The sequence below is a fragment of the Saccopteryx leptura genome, chromosome 11 (assembly GCF_036850995.1).
Source record: "Saccopteryx leptura isolate mSacLep1 chromosome 11, mSacLep1_pri_phased_curated, whole genome shotgun sequence".
Taxonomy (NCBI): domain Eukaryota; kingdom Metazoa; phylum Chordata; class Mammalia; order Chiroptera; family Emballonuridae; genus Saccopteryx; species Saccopteryx leptura.
Window position 1 is genome coordinate 62611468 of NC_089513.1, and position 20441 is coordinate 62631908.

A 20441-nucleotide genomic window follows, 5' to 3' on the forward strand; every position below is an offset into this window, starting at 1 on the left:
TCCTGAGCCCCTTCTTGGAACGAGGCCAACACAGCCAGTGGCTAGTGGGGTGGGGGGTGGAAGGAGCCATTCAGAGGACCTCCTCCCCCTCGTTTCTCCCTGCCCTTCATCCTGGGATTGAAAAGCCAGCTGTGGTGTGACCTGTGGTGGCGCAGTGGATAAAGCATCGACCTGGAAATGCTGAGGTCGCCGGTTCAAAACCCTGGGCTTGCCTGGTCAAGGCACATATGGGAGTTGATGCTTCCAGCTCCTCCCCCCTTCTCTCTCTCTCTCTCTCTCTCTCTCTCTCTCTCTCTCCCTCTCCTCTCTAAAATGAATGAATGAATAAATAAATAAATAAATAATTAAAAAAAAAAAAGAAAAGAAAAGCCAGCTGTGGTCCCAGACAGGGCCTCTCCCCCTGGCCCCGTCTGTGGCCCAGCCATAGTCCCTGTGCCTGTGGGATGTGGGGTAGCGACGGTCAGACAGTGCAGCTTTGACATAGAGGAAGTGCACAGTGAGTGAGTGCTCGGCATGTTTACGGCTCCGAAGCCAGTCCTCACCCGGCCTGAGGGAGAAGGAGCCTGTCCTCAGCCAGCCCCACCCCACTAGGCATCCTCCAGGGCCCCCAAAGGCGGGAAGTTGGGTCAGTGGAACTTCACCAAGAGACCAAGAAAGAGTAAAGCCGTGACCTGGGGGAGTCCTAACACAGGGGTGGGGGTGGGTATGTGATGAGGAGCTTAGCTGGGAGATCTCATGGCCCCCACAGACGGGCTGCCTACTCAAGACCCAGAGACCCCTAACCCCTGAGGAGCCCTTGCTGGGTACCCAGCCCTCTCTGCGAGGGGCACTGACCCCAGAGACTGCCCCTTCACTCCCCACCCCACCCCCTTCAAAGGGCTCAGGCTCCTACAGTGATTTCGAGCTCTGCTGCCACACAGACTTTCCTGCTCCTTCTGGGCCGTCTCTGTGCCTGTGAGAAGGCAGCTTGGTTTTAGGAAGCACATAGCCCGAAAGCCAGGGCTGGGGGAGGGAGGCTAAGAGATCCCACCCCAGGTTTGCCTGGTGTCTAGCCCCAGGGCCCTGGACTGCGGGAGGAAGCTCAGCTTTAGATGACCCTCCTTGGGCCCCCAAATACACGGCTCAGGAAGCCTGGCTGAGCCTCTTCCACTGGCCACGAAGCCCTGGAGTGTGCAAGGAGCGCAGGGTGGATAGAGCACATGATCTACCAGACCACACGTGCAGTCCACAGGGAGCCCCTGGCCCAGTGGCGGTCAGCAGTTCAAGTCAATGGACACCAGCAGTCCTCAAGTGCACGTAACCACTGCTGCATCTCCTTGGCGTTGCAGGACATGTGGAAGCGGATGTCAGCTATCGATGGGTCCTGCTCCTGCCAGGCCACCACAGCTGCCTCCTCCTCCCTCGTGGCCTCTGAGAAGCCCTCCAGAGCCACCAGCTGTGAACCGGCTGGCTCAGGGCACGCACACTGCCCACCACCCACCACAGCCTGCCCCCACTCACTGGAGCTCCCACGGGCTCACATTCTCGAGAACCATGGCCATGTACTCAGTGCATTAATCCTCAGGTGCCAGGCTGAATGGCTCGGCCCCAGACCACACCCCGGCCATGCTGCCCACATCCAGCAGCCAGGCCACACCGAAGTAGTCGTTTCAAGCCTGGCAGCAGGACCATGTTGGTCATGCTCAGCACATTGCAGGCCACCTTGGGGGGCAGCTACAATGAAAGGAGAGGTGAGGGAGGGTGCACCCCATGGACACAAGGCCTCTCAGGGCCCCAACAGTAAGGCTGGGACCTGTTGGCAAGGCTTCAGCAGAGCAGGAAGTCCGTACCCATGCCGGGTGCCTGACCCAGGTCCCTGCAGGCACCCGTGGGACCCGAAGACAAGAGCCCGGGTGGGGTCCCCCTGTCTGAGGTAAGGCAGAGCCTGAGCTCTGGCTGTGGGGCCTTGGACAGACTGCTTCCCTCACCTCTGTGCCTAGAGGCTCTTGGAGGCTCAGGCAATCGTGCTTGCCTTACAAGGTTGTCAGAAAAGTGATCGAACTTCTTCCTGGGAAAACTGAGTCAGGGACCCTACTAAAGGTGGCAGAGGAACTATTTACCAGCTCCCTCCACCCACAGAGGCTGTGGGACTTAGGGCACAGCCGCAGTTGTACCCTGTGCTCAGCTCAGCTCCAGTCTTTGGACAACCCCAGGGAGCAGACTGGAAACAGAGCCAGCTAACCTCTGCGCATCCTTCAAGGTCACAGGCACATTCGTCTGCACGAGACCTCAGGGAGCAATAACGATCGGTATCCCCATTTTCTTGAGGGGAAAATTGAGACACAAACCAGTTGAGTAACTAGCCCAAGATCGCACAGCTCGGGGGGTGCTAATCCAGAGTCAAACCAGGTTTGGAGCCCAAGTCCTTGCTCTGAGTCTTTAAGAAACTGCCCTCTAAGTGGCAAAGCTCTTTCTGGAGTTGGGATGGGTCAAGATGAAGGCCAGGTGGCAAGGACCAGAGAGCTGGACTGCAGCACAGGAGAAATGAAATAAGGAGGGAAGAGGGTGCTCCAGGTGCCATAGGGTCTCTGTCGCAGGTGCTCAGCTCTGCCTCTGTGTAAAAGCAGCTGTGGACGCTACAGAAATGAATGGCTGTGGCCGTGCTCCAGTAAACATTTATTCACAAAACGGGCTAGAAATGTCCTGCAGCCCAAGATGGAGTGGACAACAAGCAAGCTGCCTGCCCAGGGGCACTCACCTTTATAAACTCTCTCTTCTGCAGGTCCCCACAGTGAGGGCTCTCTATTAAGTGGCCTTTACACCCACATACACCCTGGCAGAGAACAGTCTTGGCACTATCTGCTGCCGCCAACGTCACCCTGTGTCAGGGAGGCCTTGGGGCAGGTGGAGATGCAGGGAGGCAGCGGGAGAAGAGGAGACAGGACACAGAGAACCCCAGGGGTCCGCAGCAAACTACAGGCAGGAAGCTCAGAGCCCCTCCCTGCTGTGGGAACCCAGGGTGACTGTCCATGTGGCTGACGCTATGTCCCCAAGTGCCGTGCTCATGACATGGATCTTGTCACTCATTCCTGTTCTGGAACCCACCAAGGACCTCTCTGCCTGAAAGAAAAACCCAAATGGGCTCCACACTCCTCTCCAGCTTCATGGAAAACCTGTTCTTCAGAACCAACCCAGATCTAGGCACACCCTTGAAGCCCCACAGAGACACGGGTTGTGTGCCGGTCCTGACCATCTTGCCCCCCACACCTCGTGTGGCTGCTGCATAGGTAGTAGAGCACACGGTTAAAGATATAGGGTGACAGGCCATGCAGGGTGATGGCTGGGAGGCTTAGAGGCCTCCAGCTCCTCATTCTCTCAGAAGTGGTCATCTAGCAAGGCCCGGAAGTAGTCACTGTGGCCACAGAGGAAGGCCTGGGGAAGGCTGGGCTGGGCTTAGAAAAGGCCAGGGCTGTGCTCAGAGGAGCTGGCCCAGGGCTTAAGGCAGGGGACCGGGGAGCACTGTGAGGGGCAGGCAGGGAAGACAGCACGTGTGGCAGAAGAAGCTTCAACCATCTGTTATTCTGAAGTAAACATCAGGACAGATGTTGAAGCCATCAGGGAAAGGGAAGGGCAGCTCCTTAAGATAACCCTGGGGAAAGGGAGAGGAGACACCATTACAGCAGGTGACAAGGCAGAGTGGCTGGCCTCAGCCAAGAGCCTATTCTAGCTTGATCCTGGAGAGGTGGACTATCTCCCCACTCGCAGATTTAGATACAAGACAAACAACAGGAAAAGTAAACAACTAGGTTCAGAAAATAAAACTGACTGGCCCAGGCCCAGGCCCCCCTGTGCTTACTCAGAGCTCCGGGACAGGGTGCAGTAGGCCAGCAGGGCAGAGTCCTCCTGGAGCCAGGGGGCTGATGCTCGGCACCTTCACATAAGTGCCTGGCTTGGATGCCATTGCAGAAGAGACAGCGCAGCTTCTGGGAGCCAGGATGGCCCTGTGAGTTCCTGCACCAAGTCCTGGACCCCAAAGCCTGGACGCTCCAAACTCAGTCACCTCCTTGCACTTGGCCTCCAGGTCGCCGCGTAGATCTAATAGCTGGCACTGCTTGGCCAGGCACTCACAGCACAAATGTGTTCAACACCAACCTCCGGGAGGCCTAGGTGCAGCGCGGGCGGCTCAGGGCCGGTGAGGGGCCGTTAGCTGTACCCAGGCACACAGAGTTCTGTCGGTGGTCTCTCCCGCTCAGCCACTTGGCTGCAGGGCTATGACCTGCCTGAGCTCTACAGGCCCCAGACTGGATGGGAGCAGGGCTGCTTGTCAGTTAAACAAGCTCTTAACAGATACACCTGCTTATTGGCTCCCTGCCTGTGGTAAGGTACCAAAGAATTTAAACAATTAATATTAATATTCTAGAAGGAAGAGTCAGGTTTCTTGCCCCCTCCTTTCTGTGGAGAATGGAGGGAGAGGAATATGGGAGTTTACTGGCTTACAAGGACATACTATGTCCTAAGATAAGAAACCTCCTTTTTTACTAAGAAGCTTAAAGTGCATTTTATAATTTAGGCCAAGCATTCAGATTTTGTAAATATGGTTTTTATACTTGTGTGTAATTTATACCAGCTCAAGATGGCCATTGCATTCCTCTTAGGAAGGGTTGTTATATTGTAAATGGAGAGGTTTTTGTACTGGGTTTTGAATGAAAAGAGGAAGGAGACTTGGACCCCCCCTCCCTTCCCCACACCTGTGAGGAAGAAGGTAAACAGCTAGCTAGCCAGGTGCGAGGGAAGGGAAGCAAGATTTAAGAAACCCTTTCCTTTCTCCTTTCTTTCTCCTTAATGGGCGATTTACAAATGCTTATCCTCTGACATCATGTAAGCCCCTCCCATCCTGAAGACATGTGATTGACGTATATACCTCTCCAGTGGTTCTCAACCTTTCTAATGCCGTGACCCCGCAATACAGTTCCTCATGTTGCGGTGACCCCAAACCAAAAAATAATTTTGGTGGCTACTTTGTAACTGTAATTTTGCTACAGTTATGATTCAGAATGTAAATACCTGATATGCATTATGTATTTTCAGATGGCTTTCCCACAGGTTGAGAACCGCTGCTCTACTCTAGACAAAGGGATGGCAGATGGACACTAAAAGATTTAAGGATGTCTTTTGATATGTAAAACGACATCCTTTGCTATTGTGTTACCTTATGTTTTAATATGTAGGAATGTTTTTGTAAATCCTATAGACAAATGTTATAAGCTTGCTAATGATTGTGTCATGCCCCCCCTTTTTTCCCCCGCCAACCTGTATGTGGTCAAGGGTATATAACCAGCCTCAGAGCTATATTGGACACTGCGTGATTTGGGTCAGCTATACCCCGTGTTTGTCATATGCGGCCGACTTATTAATAAATCTCCTCAAAAATTCATTTGGACTTGGTGTCTCTACATAACCCCTGGAAGTAAGTTCCAGGAACATTACAACAACACACCCAGGAGGCCACTGGAACTGCCTTGCACTGCAGGAGGTAAAAGGTCAGCCAGAGGTCACAGCTAGGTCTGCTGTGGGAAACGCAGTCCCCTCCCTACCCACCTGAACCAGGCCTGGTGTGTGTGTGTGTGTGGGGGGGGGGTCACCTGTGTACAGGTACTGCAGCAGGGCCCCAAAGGTCATGGGGCTGCCCTGCAGGCAGAGGCAGCCGGAATCATGACCCAGCACAAGCCCCTGCAGTCTCTGTTCTCTCACTCCAGGGAGGGATGCAGCCGTGGGTGCCTTTCTGTTGGGGACCGCAAGCCGACAGTCTTTGCAGTTTAGATTTTTGGGGGACAGAGGTGTGGGGAACTGACAGTAAGCTGACAGTCTGCCCAAACCCCCAGCTCACTTGCTTAGTGAAGTTGCTAAAGGCTGTTTTTCACCACACCTCCATGTTAGCTGTGATGGATTGTTTATACTCTTTCTATCCTCCCTGTCCCTCAGAAAGACTTGAGGCAGTTTCCTTTTTATCCTTGGTTTTGTGAAGTTAAGATGTTCTGTATGGTGAGGGTTTTCTGCACTTGGGAGAATTCTTGGGTTGCCTTGGAAATGTGACTTTGTTTTAAAGGTCTCTTTGATTTGCTAATGACCCCACTTTGCCCTATAAATAAAGCAGGTAGGGGGTGGAGACTTGCCTTTTGCAAGCTATCTTCTGCATTGCAAAGAGTCCTCCTGAGCCCATTTTTTCCCCCTTAAGTCTATTTTCTTTTTTTAATTTTTTTAAAAATTCATTTTAGAGAGGAGAAAGGGAGAGAGAGAGACAGAGAGGGAGAGAGAGAGGAGAGACAGAGAGAGAAGGTGGGGAGGAGCTGGAAGCATCAACTCCCATATGTGCCTTGACCAGGCAAGCCCAGGGTTTCGAACCAGCAACCTCAGCATTTCCAGGTCGACGCTTTATCCACTGCGCCACCACAGGTCAGGCTTAAGTCTATTTTCTTAATTCTGTGCGGTTCCCACTCAGGACCTGGAATTACTAGTCGTGCTGGTTCGTGGCACTTGAGGACCACGATGCTTTCCTTTCAATTTGTTGTCCAGTATGTTGGTGAAGTGCGTGCTATGTCCACCCAGGAGGCAATGATGGGCCCAGAAGGGCTCCCCATGCACCATGAAGAGCATGGCACTGTGGATACCTTGATTCAGATGCCTGAGGGGAAACAGGTGGACGGGGACTCAGCAGAGCACCCCTCCTCAGCCTCACCATACCAGTCCCCAATCCCACCCTGTAGGAGAGCCCTCAGCCCAATGCAGGACACACCCATCACAGACCCACTGGGCAAAGGCTATCTAGATGCCCTGTGCTCCATCTCACCACTGCAGGAAGTCAGTAGTCCCGCCTCCTGCAGCAGGATGTCATTTGCTTATAATCATGCAGTGGAGAGTATGACTAGTAGTCCCTTAAAAACAGTGTCCAAGTTGTCCTTACAGCAGGATCCTGGAGGCAGCAGGTCTCATTAGTCAGCAGGGCCAGGGGGCTGCATGCTGCAGCTGCGGAGGGGCTGGAAAAATCCTAATCTCTCTTCCCTTCCCTTCCTGCCCACATGTAGGACCCATAAGCTCTGAAGACTCCCTTCTAAAAGACCCTGGGCCCACTCTTACCTTCAAGGCTTAGGCACACAGGCAAAGCCTGGTACACTCGCTCCCACACACATATTCACTCACACATACAACAGACTACACAAAACAGCATAGGCTGGCCCTGTTCTATGCACTGGAGATACTGTCATTCACAGATAGGTCCCTGTCCTTCACTAAAGTGACACTCCAGTAGGCAGAAGGACAAGAAACATAACAAATGGTATCAGGTGCTATGAAGAAAAACAAAGCAAGACGAAGGGTAACGGTGATGCAGCTGCCATAGAGGGAGGTCATGGAAGGGCACTGTGGTGGTGACAATGTGCAGAGACCTGAAGGAAGTGACGAAGGGACCACATAAAGATCTGGGAAAGGGCAGTCTAAGCAGAACTAGCAAGTGCAAAGACCCTGAGGCAGGAGCAAGCTTGGAATGCTGGGACACCGCAGAGGGGACCAGAGTGGGAGGAGGGGGTCATGTAGCAACTCCCAGGCAAAGCAAGGCATTCTAGTTCTATGTTAAATACTGTGGGAAGCCATCAGAGGATTTCAGTAAGCCCATCACATTTGTTGAGCAACCTGGCTGCAGTACAGAAAGCGGACTGTAGGTGGGGCAGAAGACCAGCAGAGGTTGGCACTGTATCCAGGGAGAGATGGGCAGGAGCAGTGGAGAAGAGAAGGGCACTGATCAGAGAAGAGGTTCTGAAAGTGGAGGTAACAGTAATGCTAACAGAGTGAAGGAGTAAGGGAAAGAGAGGACTCAAGGGTGTTTGCAAATGTGTACACGTGCCTTAGAGCCCTTGACACGTGTACACACAACCACAGGCTCTGGCCCCTTCTCTCACCACTGGCCAGAAACTAGAGTACCAGCTCCTTATGCCCACTGGGCAGGGTAGTACCTGAGGGGATAAAGGAAGGAGTACTGGGGGCAGCTAGGACTGAATGGACCACTCCACCCACCCTGACCACCTACTCAACTGGCACTCACTAGGGGGTGCTGTCCCACTCTGTCCCATACATTCATGTCTACATCTCATTGCTCCAGCAGGTATCTGGGCAGGAAAGGGGGAGGTCAGAGCCTGGGTCAGAACAGGCTCACAGTCTGGGAGAAGAGACCCATGGAAGGAGGAGGGAAGACATTCTTTTTGGCTGAAGGAAGCTTCCTCCAGGTGAGGGCAAGTGGCAGGCCGACCACTCAGCAGGAAAGGCATTGCATTCAAAAGGACCAGTGCAGACAAGGTGTGGAGGGGGGACACAAGGGCAGACCGTGAGTGTCAGAGGCCAGGCCCCAGCGCTGAAGAAACTGAGACTCAGCCTGTGGGCATTTGGGAGAGAGACGGTGATGTGGATTGGAGGCAGGAGGACCGAGGAAGCTGCTTGTAGGAATCCTGGTGATGTAGAAGCACGAAGTAAAGTTGATTCTAGAAGGCGGAAGTCAGGAGACAGGTAACTGATGGAATGTCAAGGTAAGGGGGTCATCACGGATAGTGGTGAAGCCTTCACTGAGCAGGGCTGCTTTGGGGGACATCCAGGTTGGACCAGTGAGTGCTGAATAGCATTCAGCTTTGGGAGTTACCAACTCCTAGGTGGCATCTGCCATGAGGGAGGGACGCAGGGATGCTGCAGGAATAAGTAATGGGGAAGGAAGGGCCAAGGAAGAGAGGTGCCCCACATCCCAACAAGTACCCTTTGCCTTCCTATCAGAGCCGCGGAGACGGTAATTTCAGCGCCATGTTTGCTTTAGCTGCATTTATGAACTTCCGAATACCAGGTGACCGACCGATTCTGGACTCGACGCGTTTCCAAAGCCAGGTCCAGAGGCTTCAGAGAGAGGAACTATTATCGGCAGTCCCAGGCCTCAGCTCCAGGTGCTCAATGTGAACCTCCTCTCCGCAGCGGTCCTCTCCTCCAGGAAGTCCTCAGGGACCCTAAGCCCCTGAGTAAATCACTGCCAGCACCCCGCCCCGCGCGTGCCCGACAGCCCCTTGGTGGGAGATCTGGGTCGATCCGGTGCCGCTGCCGAGGCCACGCCCAGGCCCAGCACGCCCCGGGATGGACGAGCTCTGGGGGGGCCGCACCCGCGGGGTCATCCTCGCACTCGGCCCACGGGCCCCTTCCCGCAGCGGGCGAGGAAGTCGCTGGTATCCGAGGCGCGGACTGGGCGGACAAGTGGCGCCCCGCAGAAAGCGGGGTAGCCGCGCCCCCAAAGGCTCCACCTTCCCGCCCGCCCGCCCCTCCCCGCAGCAAAAAACAGTCGGAAAAGCGGAAGGACAGGGCCCGGCGTGGACTCGGGAGGTTTTAATGGAGGTACCGGGACCCGCCCCTCGGGACGTCGGGTGGGGGTGGAAAGGGTTGTATCAAGACTGTTTTCGGGTGGAAAGCGGGAGGAGGCAACGCCCAGGACCAGGCTGCTGGGGAGCGGCAGCCAGGAGGGAAGGGGTGCGACTGTGCGCCCCGGATGCACGCCCTCACAGATGCGTGTCCTCCTCAAACACGTCCGAGTCCTCCGGGTCCCGTTTGCCCCCCATGAGCGCGCTCCAGCCCCCCGGGCCGTTGACGGCCCCGCCGCCGTTCAGGCTGGGTTGCTTCTCCTGCATCTCCGGCTGGCTGTCGCTGGCCACGTCCAGCGTGGGGTTGTCGTGGCAGCCGTTCTCTACGAAGCGCAGCTCCTCGCCGTGCGACTGCGGGCCGGGACCAGGCTGCTGGGCAGACGCCCCTGGCCTTGGCCCCTGCCCCACCCACTAGTTGCATATACAGCCGCGTTGACCTGGCCTGTGACCTCGAACACATCATTTCATTGTTCCATCCCTAGTCTGTAAAACCCTACATAGGGAACCCAGGGACCCTTGAAAGGTACCACTCCCCTCTGTCCCCACAGCCCAACTCCTTAAAATAATTCTGATCCTTTGACTAAACCAGCCTGTCCCCTTCCGGACACCAGCTGATCCCTCCCAACAGCTTTCTTATAAAGAGACTCCAGGGTACTCCTCAAAAAACATGGGAATCTTGCCCTCCCCTCTCCTTTATGAGGAGTCTTTTCTTGACCGCTAGGCAGACCCAAGGTTTCTCTGGTGGGACATCCAGATGAGCCCAAGCCTGCGGGCCATTCTGCCCCAGGAGGGGCTGATGCCATGGAGGGCTCCTGCAGGTGGGGCTGGTGCCCTGCACAGAAGGTCGACTGAAATACAGGCACTGGACAGCCTCACCTGCAGTACCCCAGCCCAGGACAGTTACTGCCAGCCCATCTGAGATGAAGACACTGAGTCCCCAGATGACCGATGTTGAGCACTCCCATCTCCACCAGCACTGCCCCCAGCCCAGGACCTGTGCCCCCGCTACCCCCATGCTCACCACATGTTTGAGCTTGGGCAGCCTGCGCTGCCAGCAGTTGTAGAGCAGGCCCAGCACGATGATGATCACGCAGATGGCACCGATGACCACCAGCACCACAAAGAGCGTCCCGTAGTCACTACGCACCTGGCTGGCCCGGGCCTGGCAGCTGCTGGTGGTGGAGTAGTTCTGGATGCCAATCTGGGGTTGGAAGGGGCCAGGCTCCTCAGCTGAGGTCCTGGAGTACCATGGCTCCCACCCCCGCATGGGGTCAGGGGGTTGGGGCTTTGGAACAGGGACAAGCTTTGAGGAGGAGTTAGCACACTCCTGGCTCCTAAAGCTCCCTCAGAGGCCTGGATCTGTGTTCATGAGGAACTCTCTCTGCCCTGTGCCCACTCTACTCAACTAGGGGCAGCTCCAAGCTCTCTGGCCCGTATCTCCATTCCTTGCTTCCCCTCTCCTTCCCACTATGGCTCTGCCTGACCCTAACCCTGCTTGGACAGAAGTCTGGCTCTAAATCCATCTGGTCATGGCCCTGACTGCCCACTAAGGCTGCCCCCCCCATGCTGTCAGCCATGATCCAAATGAGAGCCCCCACACCTGTCCCACCAGTTTAAAAAAGTGAAGGAAGAAAACAGACGAGGGCAGCTGTGGTGCCCCAGCCACACTTTCTCCACCACACACCACCACAGAAGCAGGCCCTTGAGACACTTTCTACCTTGGGGGTGGGATGTCCTGGTATCATCCTGCCCAGTACGGGCCAGAAACAGTACAGGGAATGCTGGGACCGGCCAATGATATGGGCTGTCCCCAGCCTCCCAGCTTCCTCCCTTGTCCCACTAGAGAGGTCAACCAAAGGCATTTAGCTACCCTGTCCCAGTCCCACATTGCAGGTTGTCTTGGGTGAGCCTGTGTTCTCTGGCTCAGAGGCTGCTGTGTCCTGACCCAGCCCAGCAGATGTTCTCTCCACCAATCAGCATCCAGGCAGAAAAGGAGCAAAGAAGGTGAGATGCCCTCCTCAGAATCCTCTTTCTAATGCCAGGTATTTGGCTCTGCTTTGGTTCCTGTGAACCGCCTATATATTTCCAGTACTTTTCTCTATTGTCTTTTTAAGTTATCAAGGGTCCATTATTTTTGCTAGAACTTGCTAAATTTGCCCACTAATATACTTGCAAAGGCCCAGCATGCCTCTGGCCGTGTCAGTCATCATGAAGTGTCTGGTAAAGCCATACCACCCAGTGGCTGGGTAGAGACAAGAAGGTCTATAAAAAGGGTCAAGGCCAGCCTGTTTCCACCAGCTTTCAGGGTTTAAAAACCCAGATGATCACCACCGGAACAGCCCTTGGTATTGCTCCAGCATTGTGTGAAAGACCAGGGTCTTGAGTCATTCAGGCCTGGCCCAGAGGCTGGCATGACCACTACTGGCTGTGCAACATCAGGTGAGTCACCACCCTTCCCTGGGTGCCAGCTCTTCTAACCTTTAATAGGGTACCAACAGTACTCAGTAGGGTACTTTACTTAGTGCTCATAAGCCCTGGGGCGGTGGTGAGGGAACCAAGCAGTCTGGCACTCAGTAAGCATTCAATACACTAATTCAAACAAAGGGAAGCCCCAGAGGATCCACCTTCAGCCTTGAGTGGACTAGACGAGGCAGGGCCACAGCCATGCACAGCTCATCTTGCTGTCAAATACTGCACAGCCCTCAGAAAGGAGGACTGATGACCGATGACTGGATTTCACAGTGAGTGGAAGGGGTTTGGGTGGAGCTGTGGAATGATGTGGATATGTGGAATGGAAGTGGAATGAGGAGCAGTATAAGAAACAATGGGGGCCCTGGCCGGTTGGCTCAGCGGTAGAGCGTCGGCCTGGCGTGCAGGGGACCTGGGTTCGATTCCTGGCCAGGGCACATAGGAGAAGTGCCCATTTGCTTCTCCACCACCCCCCTCCTTCCTCTCTGTCTCTCTCTTCCCCTCCCGCAGCCAAGACTCCATTGGAGCGGGGATGGCCCGGGCGCTGGGGATGGCTCCTTGGCCTCTGCCCCAGGTGCTAGAGTGGCTCTGGTCTCGGCAGAGCGACGCTCCGAGGGGCAGAGCATCGCCCCCTGGTGGGCAGAGCATCGCCCCTGGTGGGCGTGCCGGGTGGATCCCGGTCGGGCACTTGCGGGAGTCTGTCTGACTGTCTCTCCCCGTTTCCAGCTTCAGAAAAATACAAAAAAAAAAAAAAAGAAAAAGAAACAATGGGGATCTGCCCCTTTCACCAGCCAGGGCTCTGCTCTGCCCTTAAGGTGGCCAGCCTATCTCCTCAGCCAAGGTCTCCCGGACTGGCCGGATGCTGGGGCAGGGATGAATCTCAAGAAGGCAGGCTGTCTGCTGTGCCCTGGTTTCCGAGGAAATGCCCAGGCCTCTTGTGCTGTCTCCTGTGGTTCTGGAGCTGCAGCACGTGCTCCCACCCATTGGGCTTTTGAACAGTCCCTGAGCCAGACATGGTGCTTCTCTCACTGTCTACCCAGAACACTCCTGTGCCCATCTACAGTGTGTCCGTAAAAGGACAGTCACAGGAAAGCAACAAAAGATGATAGAAATGTGAAATCTGCACCAAAAAAAAAGGAAAACCCTCCCAGTTTCTGTAGGATGATGTGGCAGCATGTGCGCATGCGCAGATGATGGCGTAACACCGTGTATACAACGGAGCAGCCCACGGCCATGCCAGGCGAGATGTGGACGGTACAGAGGAAAGTTCAGTGTGTTCTGTGGCTCGCTAAATTTGAATCTGTGACCAAAGTGCAACGTGAATATCAGCACATTTATAACGAAGCACCACCACATAGGAATAACATTACTCGGTGGGATAAGCAGTTGAAGGAAACCGGCAGTTTGGTGGAGAAACCCCGTTCTGGTAGGCCATCAGTCAGTGACGAGTCTGTAGAGGCTATATGGGATAGCTACCTAAGGAGCCCTAAAAAATCTGTGCGTGAGCCCACATCGAACTGCACTGAATAGGTATGAAACTGGGAGGGTTTTCCTTTTATTTGGTGCAGATTTCACATTTCTATCGTCTTTTGTTGCTTTCTTGTGACCAGTCAAAAGTGCACCATGACTTTACGGACACACTGCATATGCCCCTCAGAGGTCCCCTCCCCTCTGAGTCCTCTCTTGACCCCCCCCCCCCTCACACACACACACCCACGGCCCCTTTCTGCCCCTGGCCGCTGCCTGTGCAGTGCAGTTGCTAGTCAGTGCTCGTCCACCGTCTCCCGCAGGAACTCTTAGACCTGAAGGAGGAGCTACAGAGCCCGAGTCTGTGCTTCGCTCCTCTGTGCCACACGGTGCAAACCGCCCTCCTGCCCTGGGGAAGGCAGCCCCACTCCCAAAGACGTCAGGATCAGGAGGGGAACGTGTCCCTGTCCTCTTACCTCCACCAGACTCCTGCGGATGTCACCCAGCATGGAAAGGACGTCTTGAGTAGGTACCACCCCTGGGGGAGGCATCATCATTAGCAGAGCCTTGGCCACTGAGGCACGCTCCCTGTGGACTCCCGGTTGCCTTGCAGAGCCTCTGGCTGAGCTTCTAGAGCCTCACTCCCTGGCTCCTGACCACACAGGTCTCATGCTGCATGCATGGCCGCTCTCTCCTTTGCTTGCTGTCCCCTGACTCACTGAAGAGACTGAATGAGTGCCGGCCGACAGTTGTGCTGCCGGGCAGTCACTTCCATCGCTCCTTAAGGCTGCATTCTGAACACACCCCTTCTCATCCCGCCACAGAGTGTCCAGTGTGCAGTGTCGTTGAGCATCCGTGCTGAAACCACACCTCTCCCCCTCCTGTCTTCAGTGTTCCCACTTTCCTCCTCCTGTCTCCAAGCTTGCTGCTACTCCTGGACCCTAAACCACAGAGTGCAAGCAGCACCTCATTCTGCTATCCTAAAAGCAATCTCACATCCAATAGCTCTGGCTGCGCTTCCCACAGCTCTGTGGGAGAGCTCCCCTAGCCTTGGAGCACGTCTGCTGATTTGGCCTGCCTCCCACCGCCTTCCTGGGCCCTCCCCAGCTATGCCAGTGCCCCCCTCCCGTGGGTGCCTCCCACCCCTGCTCACCCTGCTCGCCCACCAAGGTCATCAGAAGGTGCTGCTCCTTCTCACTGGGCTTGCTTAAGGAGATGTGCCAGTCCCCATGGGGGCCGCTGCCATGGCGGGGCAGCACCTCCTCCACCAGGGCCAGGAGCTGCAGCCCCCAGTGCTGCCGGAACACCTCCTACAGGGGCAGAAAGAAAGCCTATGCTCAGTGAGGCAGACAGCTCTAATAACCCCTGACTCTAGGCCCAGCCCCCATTCCAACCTCGACCCACCAGCCAAACACTGGGACAGGCCATCTGGTTATTCCAGAGAGGGCTGCTCCGGACCCCTCGAGAGGCTGAGCTTGGCTGTGGGAGGACTGTGGGGTTTCTCCCTACAGGCAGCCGGTGCTCCTTCCTGCCTCGGCTTTGCACCACGAGGAAGGCGTGGAGCTGTTCAGGAATACTTGCAGTTGAGCTGGGGGCACATGTGATGACAAGTGCAGGAAGTGGGTGTGTAGCACGCGAAGGAGTAAGGAAGGCTGCTCATGGGGCCGGTGTGTTCAAGGGTGTGGTGCAAGGGATGGATATTGGGGGCGTGGGGGTAAGGGACAAAGATGTTTTCAGCCATACAGCCGCAAAGGACCAGGAGGGGAGGTGGGAAGCAGTCTGTGCTCACCTTTCATCTGTCACTGCAGTGCTACAGCTCAGAGTTAGGGAATCCAACAGCCTTCTCCCCCTGTACCTAGGAAGTCAACAATCCCCTCCCAGCCTCCAAAGCTCCCAACCAGACACCCCTCTGCCAGCTGCTCAGCTCTCCTGAGAGCCTTGCTGTGACGATGCCGTGAGGCACAGGCATGGGGCCCCTCTGGACCCCTAACACTCCTAGTCTCCTTTCTGCCGGAGCCCAAGCTGACGAGCTTTCCCTAGATGCCAGGTGCACCTGAAGGCTGCCATGTAAAGTTCCTCGTTATCATGCAGGTACCAGGTTCAGGGGCAAGTCTTGGCACTCACTGGGTAGCAGAAACCCAACTCAGTTTTGAATCTGGGAGAAGACTGGTGCCTGGAGATAGTCAGATGCAGTCAGGAAAGTCCTAGTTCCTGAAATGGTTCTTAACCTCCTCACGTGTGTCTGTATGTGTACATATATGTGTGGGCAAAGGATGCACACCCATTTCTGCCTGAAAAAATTACACTGAATGCATGGTGACACAGGAGTCCCACTGCTTGCAAAAAAACCCCAAACCCCCCCTCCAGCCATGGCTGTGCCCCCTGCCATGTCACAGCCCTGTGCTTCATCACATGTGCATGCCCCACATTTTCCTGGGTCCAACTGTCTGCCTGGCTTAATCCTTACAGTAATCCCAGCCTGTTAGGACAAAATGTCCACATTTTCAGATGCTGAAACTCAGGTTCAGAGAGGTGCAGTATTTTGCTAAAGGTCATGGAGCTGATAAATGGCAGAACCCAAATTACTTAGATTCCAAAGCTAGGGCTTTCCACCAGGCCACTGACACTCAATTCTTACCTATAATACAAAATAAACGATACGAAACATACAGTCATCAGACTCTCCCAGAACTGATACTGTGGGTCTGTGGGCTTTTATCTAAGCAACCCATCAAGCTTTATAATTAAGATCTGTGTACCTTCTGGACATATATTGTAAGTCATTAGAATTTTCCTTAAGTGCAGTACACTCATGAGTATAAACTATCTTCCTTGCTTACTCCTGGGCAGATGAGCCTTCTCACAAATCAACATGGTGCCTCCCACTGTACAGGGTCCAGCTCCACTGGTATAGTCCTTATAGCAAACAGGAGGGACATGTCATTTCCCATCAGCTCGTTCTGACTTGGCAATATGGCAGACAGGACTGAGGAAGGCCCTGCTCTCCCAGCTTACTACAATCACATGGAAATACCAGATCAAATACAACAAAACAATGAGGATATTCTAAAAGCATGTCCAACCTCAAGCTCAAAAGAGGCAGAAGCTGAGGGAGCTCAAAGCTATAAAGGTACGCTGGCACTGAAGTCAGTAATTCCTTGGGGTCCAGGACCCAGATACAGGGTTCAGCAGTTGAGAGACCTGACCTTCAGTGTTCACATGGAGACAGGAAATGGGCTCCTGGCCCAGGCAAAGTGCAGAACTAGAGCAGAGGACCAGCATAGAAACTTGAAGAGCAGCCCCCTGAAATGGGGACTTGAAAAATTTCCCACTCACCGAGATGAGCTATCAGGGGTATGCCATCCTCTGTGTCCAAGGGAAGGAGAAACAATACTACCTAAGGTCACTTAGAAACCCCGGGCTTGCACTTCACCTGGGAGTGGAGTCCAAACTCATAGTCCTTTGTGGTATAGAAATGCAAGCCAAGAAATAAGGTTGAAGTTATTCTAAGACTACTGGAACTTCTAAAGGTTCCCTGAAATTTCTCTGTAGGAATTCTTTACAACCTGGGGTTCAAGATGAGATTATAATAAATTATGATCCATATGAGGCAATAAGGCACAAATGCAACAGACAGGAGAACTGACATGCCAAGAGGTACCATCAATAAATATGAAAGAAATCATAAAATAAATATGTTTAAAATAAGTAAAGAAAAAGAAACCATATAAAAGAAAAGAACAAAATTGAAAAGAGAGATTTGAAATCAAATAGAAGCTCTAAAAATATAAAACGTAATCTATATTAAAGACTTGTCCTGGCTGGGTAGCTCAGTTGGTTAGAGCATCGTCCCGACATGCCAAGGTCGCAGGTTCGATCCCCGGTCAGGGCACATACAAGAATCAACCAGTGAATACATAAATGAGTGGAACAACAGATCTCTGTTTCTCTCTCTTGCTCCCTTCCTATCTCTAAGATCAATAAATTAAAAGAAAGACTCAGTGGATGGTTCAAACAGATTAGACACAACTGAGGAGAGTTACTAATTTGGAAGCTAGAGGTGGAACTCACCCAGAATAAATCAGATTTTAAAGACATAAGAAACGTAAAAATGTGTTAAAAAACATTGCAGATAGAAAAATAAGGTCTAATAAACTTCTAGTAAGAATGAGAGAGCTTGATGGGTGGTGGCACAGTAGATGCTAAGGTCCCAGATCCGAAACCTCGAGGTCACTGGCTTGAGCGTAGGCTCACCAGTTGGAGTGCAGGGTCGCTGGTTTGAGTGTGGAATCATCAACATGATCCCATGGTTGCTGGCTTAAGTCCAAAGGTCACTGGCTTGAGCAAGGGGTCACTGGCTTGGGTGGAGTGCCCCCATTACCCCTCCCCATGAAAGCACATATGAGAAGCAATCAATGAACAACTGAAGTACCACAACTATGAGTTGATGCTTCTTATCTCTCCCTTCCTGTCTCTCTCTCTAGAAAAAAAAAAAAAAAGAATGAGAGGAAATGGGAATTTGGTAATATCCAGCAAACTGCATATGCAATCACAATTCTAAGAATTTACTTTGAATATATACCCCAACAACACAAAAATGCATGCATACATTATTAACTACAGCAATGGAAGTAGTTACAGAGTACTGGAAACAATCTAAATGCCCATACAAAGGAAATTTGATAAAGTTTAGGTTATTTATCAAACATAATGAGTTATTTGATTTTAAAAAATAATTAAGAATGATATCCATAAACTGACATAAAGTGATTTCCAGAAAACAAAATGCAAGAGTATTGCTGAGGACTGAGTTGTGTCCCCTCAAATTCATATGTCGAAGTCCTAACTCGCAGGACCTCAAAAGGAGGTCCTTTAAAGAGATGATTAAGTTAAAAGGAGGTCATTAGGGAAGACCCTAGTCGAATGACTTGTTTTCTTACAAGAGGAGATGATTAGAACAGATATGAACAGAGAGGGAGCTCCGTGTGAGGACACAGGGAGAGGACCAAACCCGCCGACACTTAACCCTGGACTTGCAAGTACAAATAGAAACAGTGTGCTGCCGTTTCTGCAAGAAAGAGAGAAGAAATTATACATCTGCTTATTTCTGTAAAAAGAAAACCAGGAAAGGTAACTGGAAACTAGTATGATTGGATATCTAGAGGGAGTGGGTGAGGTGGAATGGAAAAGATGAAGGGGAAGTGGTGGTTTTCTAAGTATACATTTGTATAACACTTAGATATTCAGACCCAAAGTAATGTTTTACATAATAAAAAATAAAATTAAAATCAACAAGGATGAGATAAAAACTAAAACAAATTGAAACAAATAAACCTAACTATGTTTGAAATGTACAACTGCGTCCAAAGGGGGAAGAGAACTAACCTGTGATATGAGGTCAAATAGAAGCCAGTGAGTGTGCACCGCTTTTCCTAGATCTTGAGGATCCAACTCCTCAAACTGAACCTCTAACTTGCAAGACATTCCCTGTGAGACTATGCTTACTTTTCTCCCTTTTTCTGAAGACCTGTTCTCTGTATAGCCTCATTTTTTACACCCTGCTATCACTAGCCTATAATGTCACAATCATTAAACACAAAGAATGGCTGTTAGTTCCAGACTAAAAGGACTAGACACATGGCAAGCAAATGCAATGCATGATCCTGGATTAGAATATAAACCAGGAGAAAAATAGCCAAAAAGGACATTGTTGGACCAGTGGTAAAAACTAAATAAGGTCTATAGATTATAATTTTCTTTATTATTATTTGGTTATTTACTTATTTAATAGTTTAGATTTATATTATGGGAAAATATTGTAGGCATTAGATGGGAGGTTTGGGCACAATGGTCAATCCTTTTAACAGCTATGACTGGCTCTGTTCAGTTGGCTCAGTGGATAGAGTGTCAGCCGTGCACATGGATGTCCCAGGTTCAATTTCCAGTCAGGGCACACAAGAGAAGCAACCATCTGCTTCTTCCCCTCTCCATCTCCCCCTTCTCTCCCTCCTCCCTCCTGTAGCCAGTGGCTTGGTTGGTCCAAGAGTCAGCCTCAGGTGCTAAACATAGCTCGGTTGATTCGAGCATCAGCCCCAGATGTGGGTTGCTAGGTGGATCCTGGTTGGGGTGCATGCGAGAGTCTGTCTCACTATCTCCCATCCTCTCACTTAACAAACGAACAAACAAAAAACAGCTATGACTCTGGAAAGATCTGTTTCCTTGGAATTTGAGTATAATTTTGATAAGAGAAGGAAAAGGAATCATTAGAAGATTTTAGGGCCTTCAGAGAAGGCAATTTTACAACAATATTTAGATATGCCAATGTGAAATCTCTCTGTAAAATGGCATCTTGTTTCTAGGAAGTAGAGGTGATGTGACCTTCAATGCCTACAGTGACTATTTCCCCTCAACTTTCTAGGAAATTGTAGATTGGTCTCCTTATATTTACTTTCAAAATTCAGCAGTCTATTAAAAAATTCACTCGAAGTTTTACTTCTTGCCAAGATGGAGTAACAGCGACAGAAATGACAGGAATCTTGTGTGCCTGAGACCCGGTCAAGGCAATCGGCCAGGGGAAGGGAAGCTCAGGAGCCAAGGTGGCTGGGCAGGACAGCTGCTCAGAAGGTGTACTCCAGGGTGACTAAAACCAGCCAAACAGCCCTCTTCCTCCTGTTAAATATCAGAAGTTTAAAACCAAAGTGTTGGCAGGGCTTCATTCCTTCTGGAGGCTTCTGGAAAACCCGGTTCTCCGCATTCTTTCATTTGTGGTCCTTCCCCTCAGCACGCCCGCCTCTGCTTCCTCCGTCACATCCCTGCTGCTCTAGATTCCAGTTTTCTGTTCATGCTCATGTCCTGACTTTGATCACTGTACTGTGGTTCTCTAAAAAAAAATATCTCATTCTGAGAAACACACACTCATGTCCGTAGGATAGGAGCAAAAAGAAATGATGCCTTCAACTTACTCTCAAACGGTTTGAAAAAATGCTAACAATTCATAAATCTGGCTGAAGAATATATGGACTTCTTTGTACTATTCTTTCTGTAGGTTTAAAATGACATCAAAATTAAAAATTATAAAAGCAGAAAGAG

At 52.0% G+C, this 20441-nt stretch overlaps 2 protein-coding genes across 6 annotated transcripts in view; both read right to left on the reverse strand.

The window, feature by feature from the left end:
• Positions 1-1253: 1253 nt before the first annotated feature.
• On the reverse strand, positions 1254-9176 carry ABTB1 (ankyrin repeat and BTB domain containing 1). The gene is given in 18 exon segments (XM_066352307.1): positions 1254-1282; positions 1285-1435; positions 1521-1638; positions 1640-1713; positions 2738-2858; positions 3247-3330; positions 3332-3421; positions 3528-3628; positions 3708-3726; positions 3851-3892; positions 3894-3939; positions 4027-4110; positions 4113-4142; positions 5622-5761; positions 6482-6661; positions 6827-6841; positions 6843-6901; positions 9036-9176. Coding segments are annotated over 18 exon segments (1524 nt in total).
• A 179-nt stretch (positions 9177-9355) lies between these two features.
• The window catches only part of PODXL2 (podocalyxin like 2), a 43886-nt gene continuing 32800 nt past the window's right edge, over positions 9356-20441 (reverse strand). Inside the window, exons 5-8 of one of the 5 annotated variants that reach the window (XM_066353164.1) lie at positions 14506-14662; positions 13829-13890; positions 10438-10617; positions 9356-9767 (exon numbers count right to left, since the gene is read on the reverse strand). In XM_066353164.1, coding sequence (XP_066209261.1) covers positions 9555-9767; positions 10438-10617; positions 13829-13890; positions 14506-14662 — 612 coding nt within the window. In that variant the 3' untranslated portion in view covers positions 9356-9554. Of the gene's footprint in view, positions 9910-9929; positions 10249-10437; positions 10618-13828; positions 13891-14505; positions 14663-20441 lie in introns of those variants that run through there. The other 4 variants (XM_066353163.1, XM_066353161.1, XM_066353166.1 and 1 more) reach the window with 4 other exon arrangements.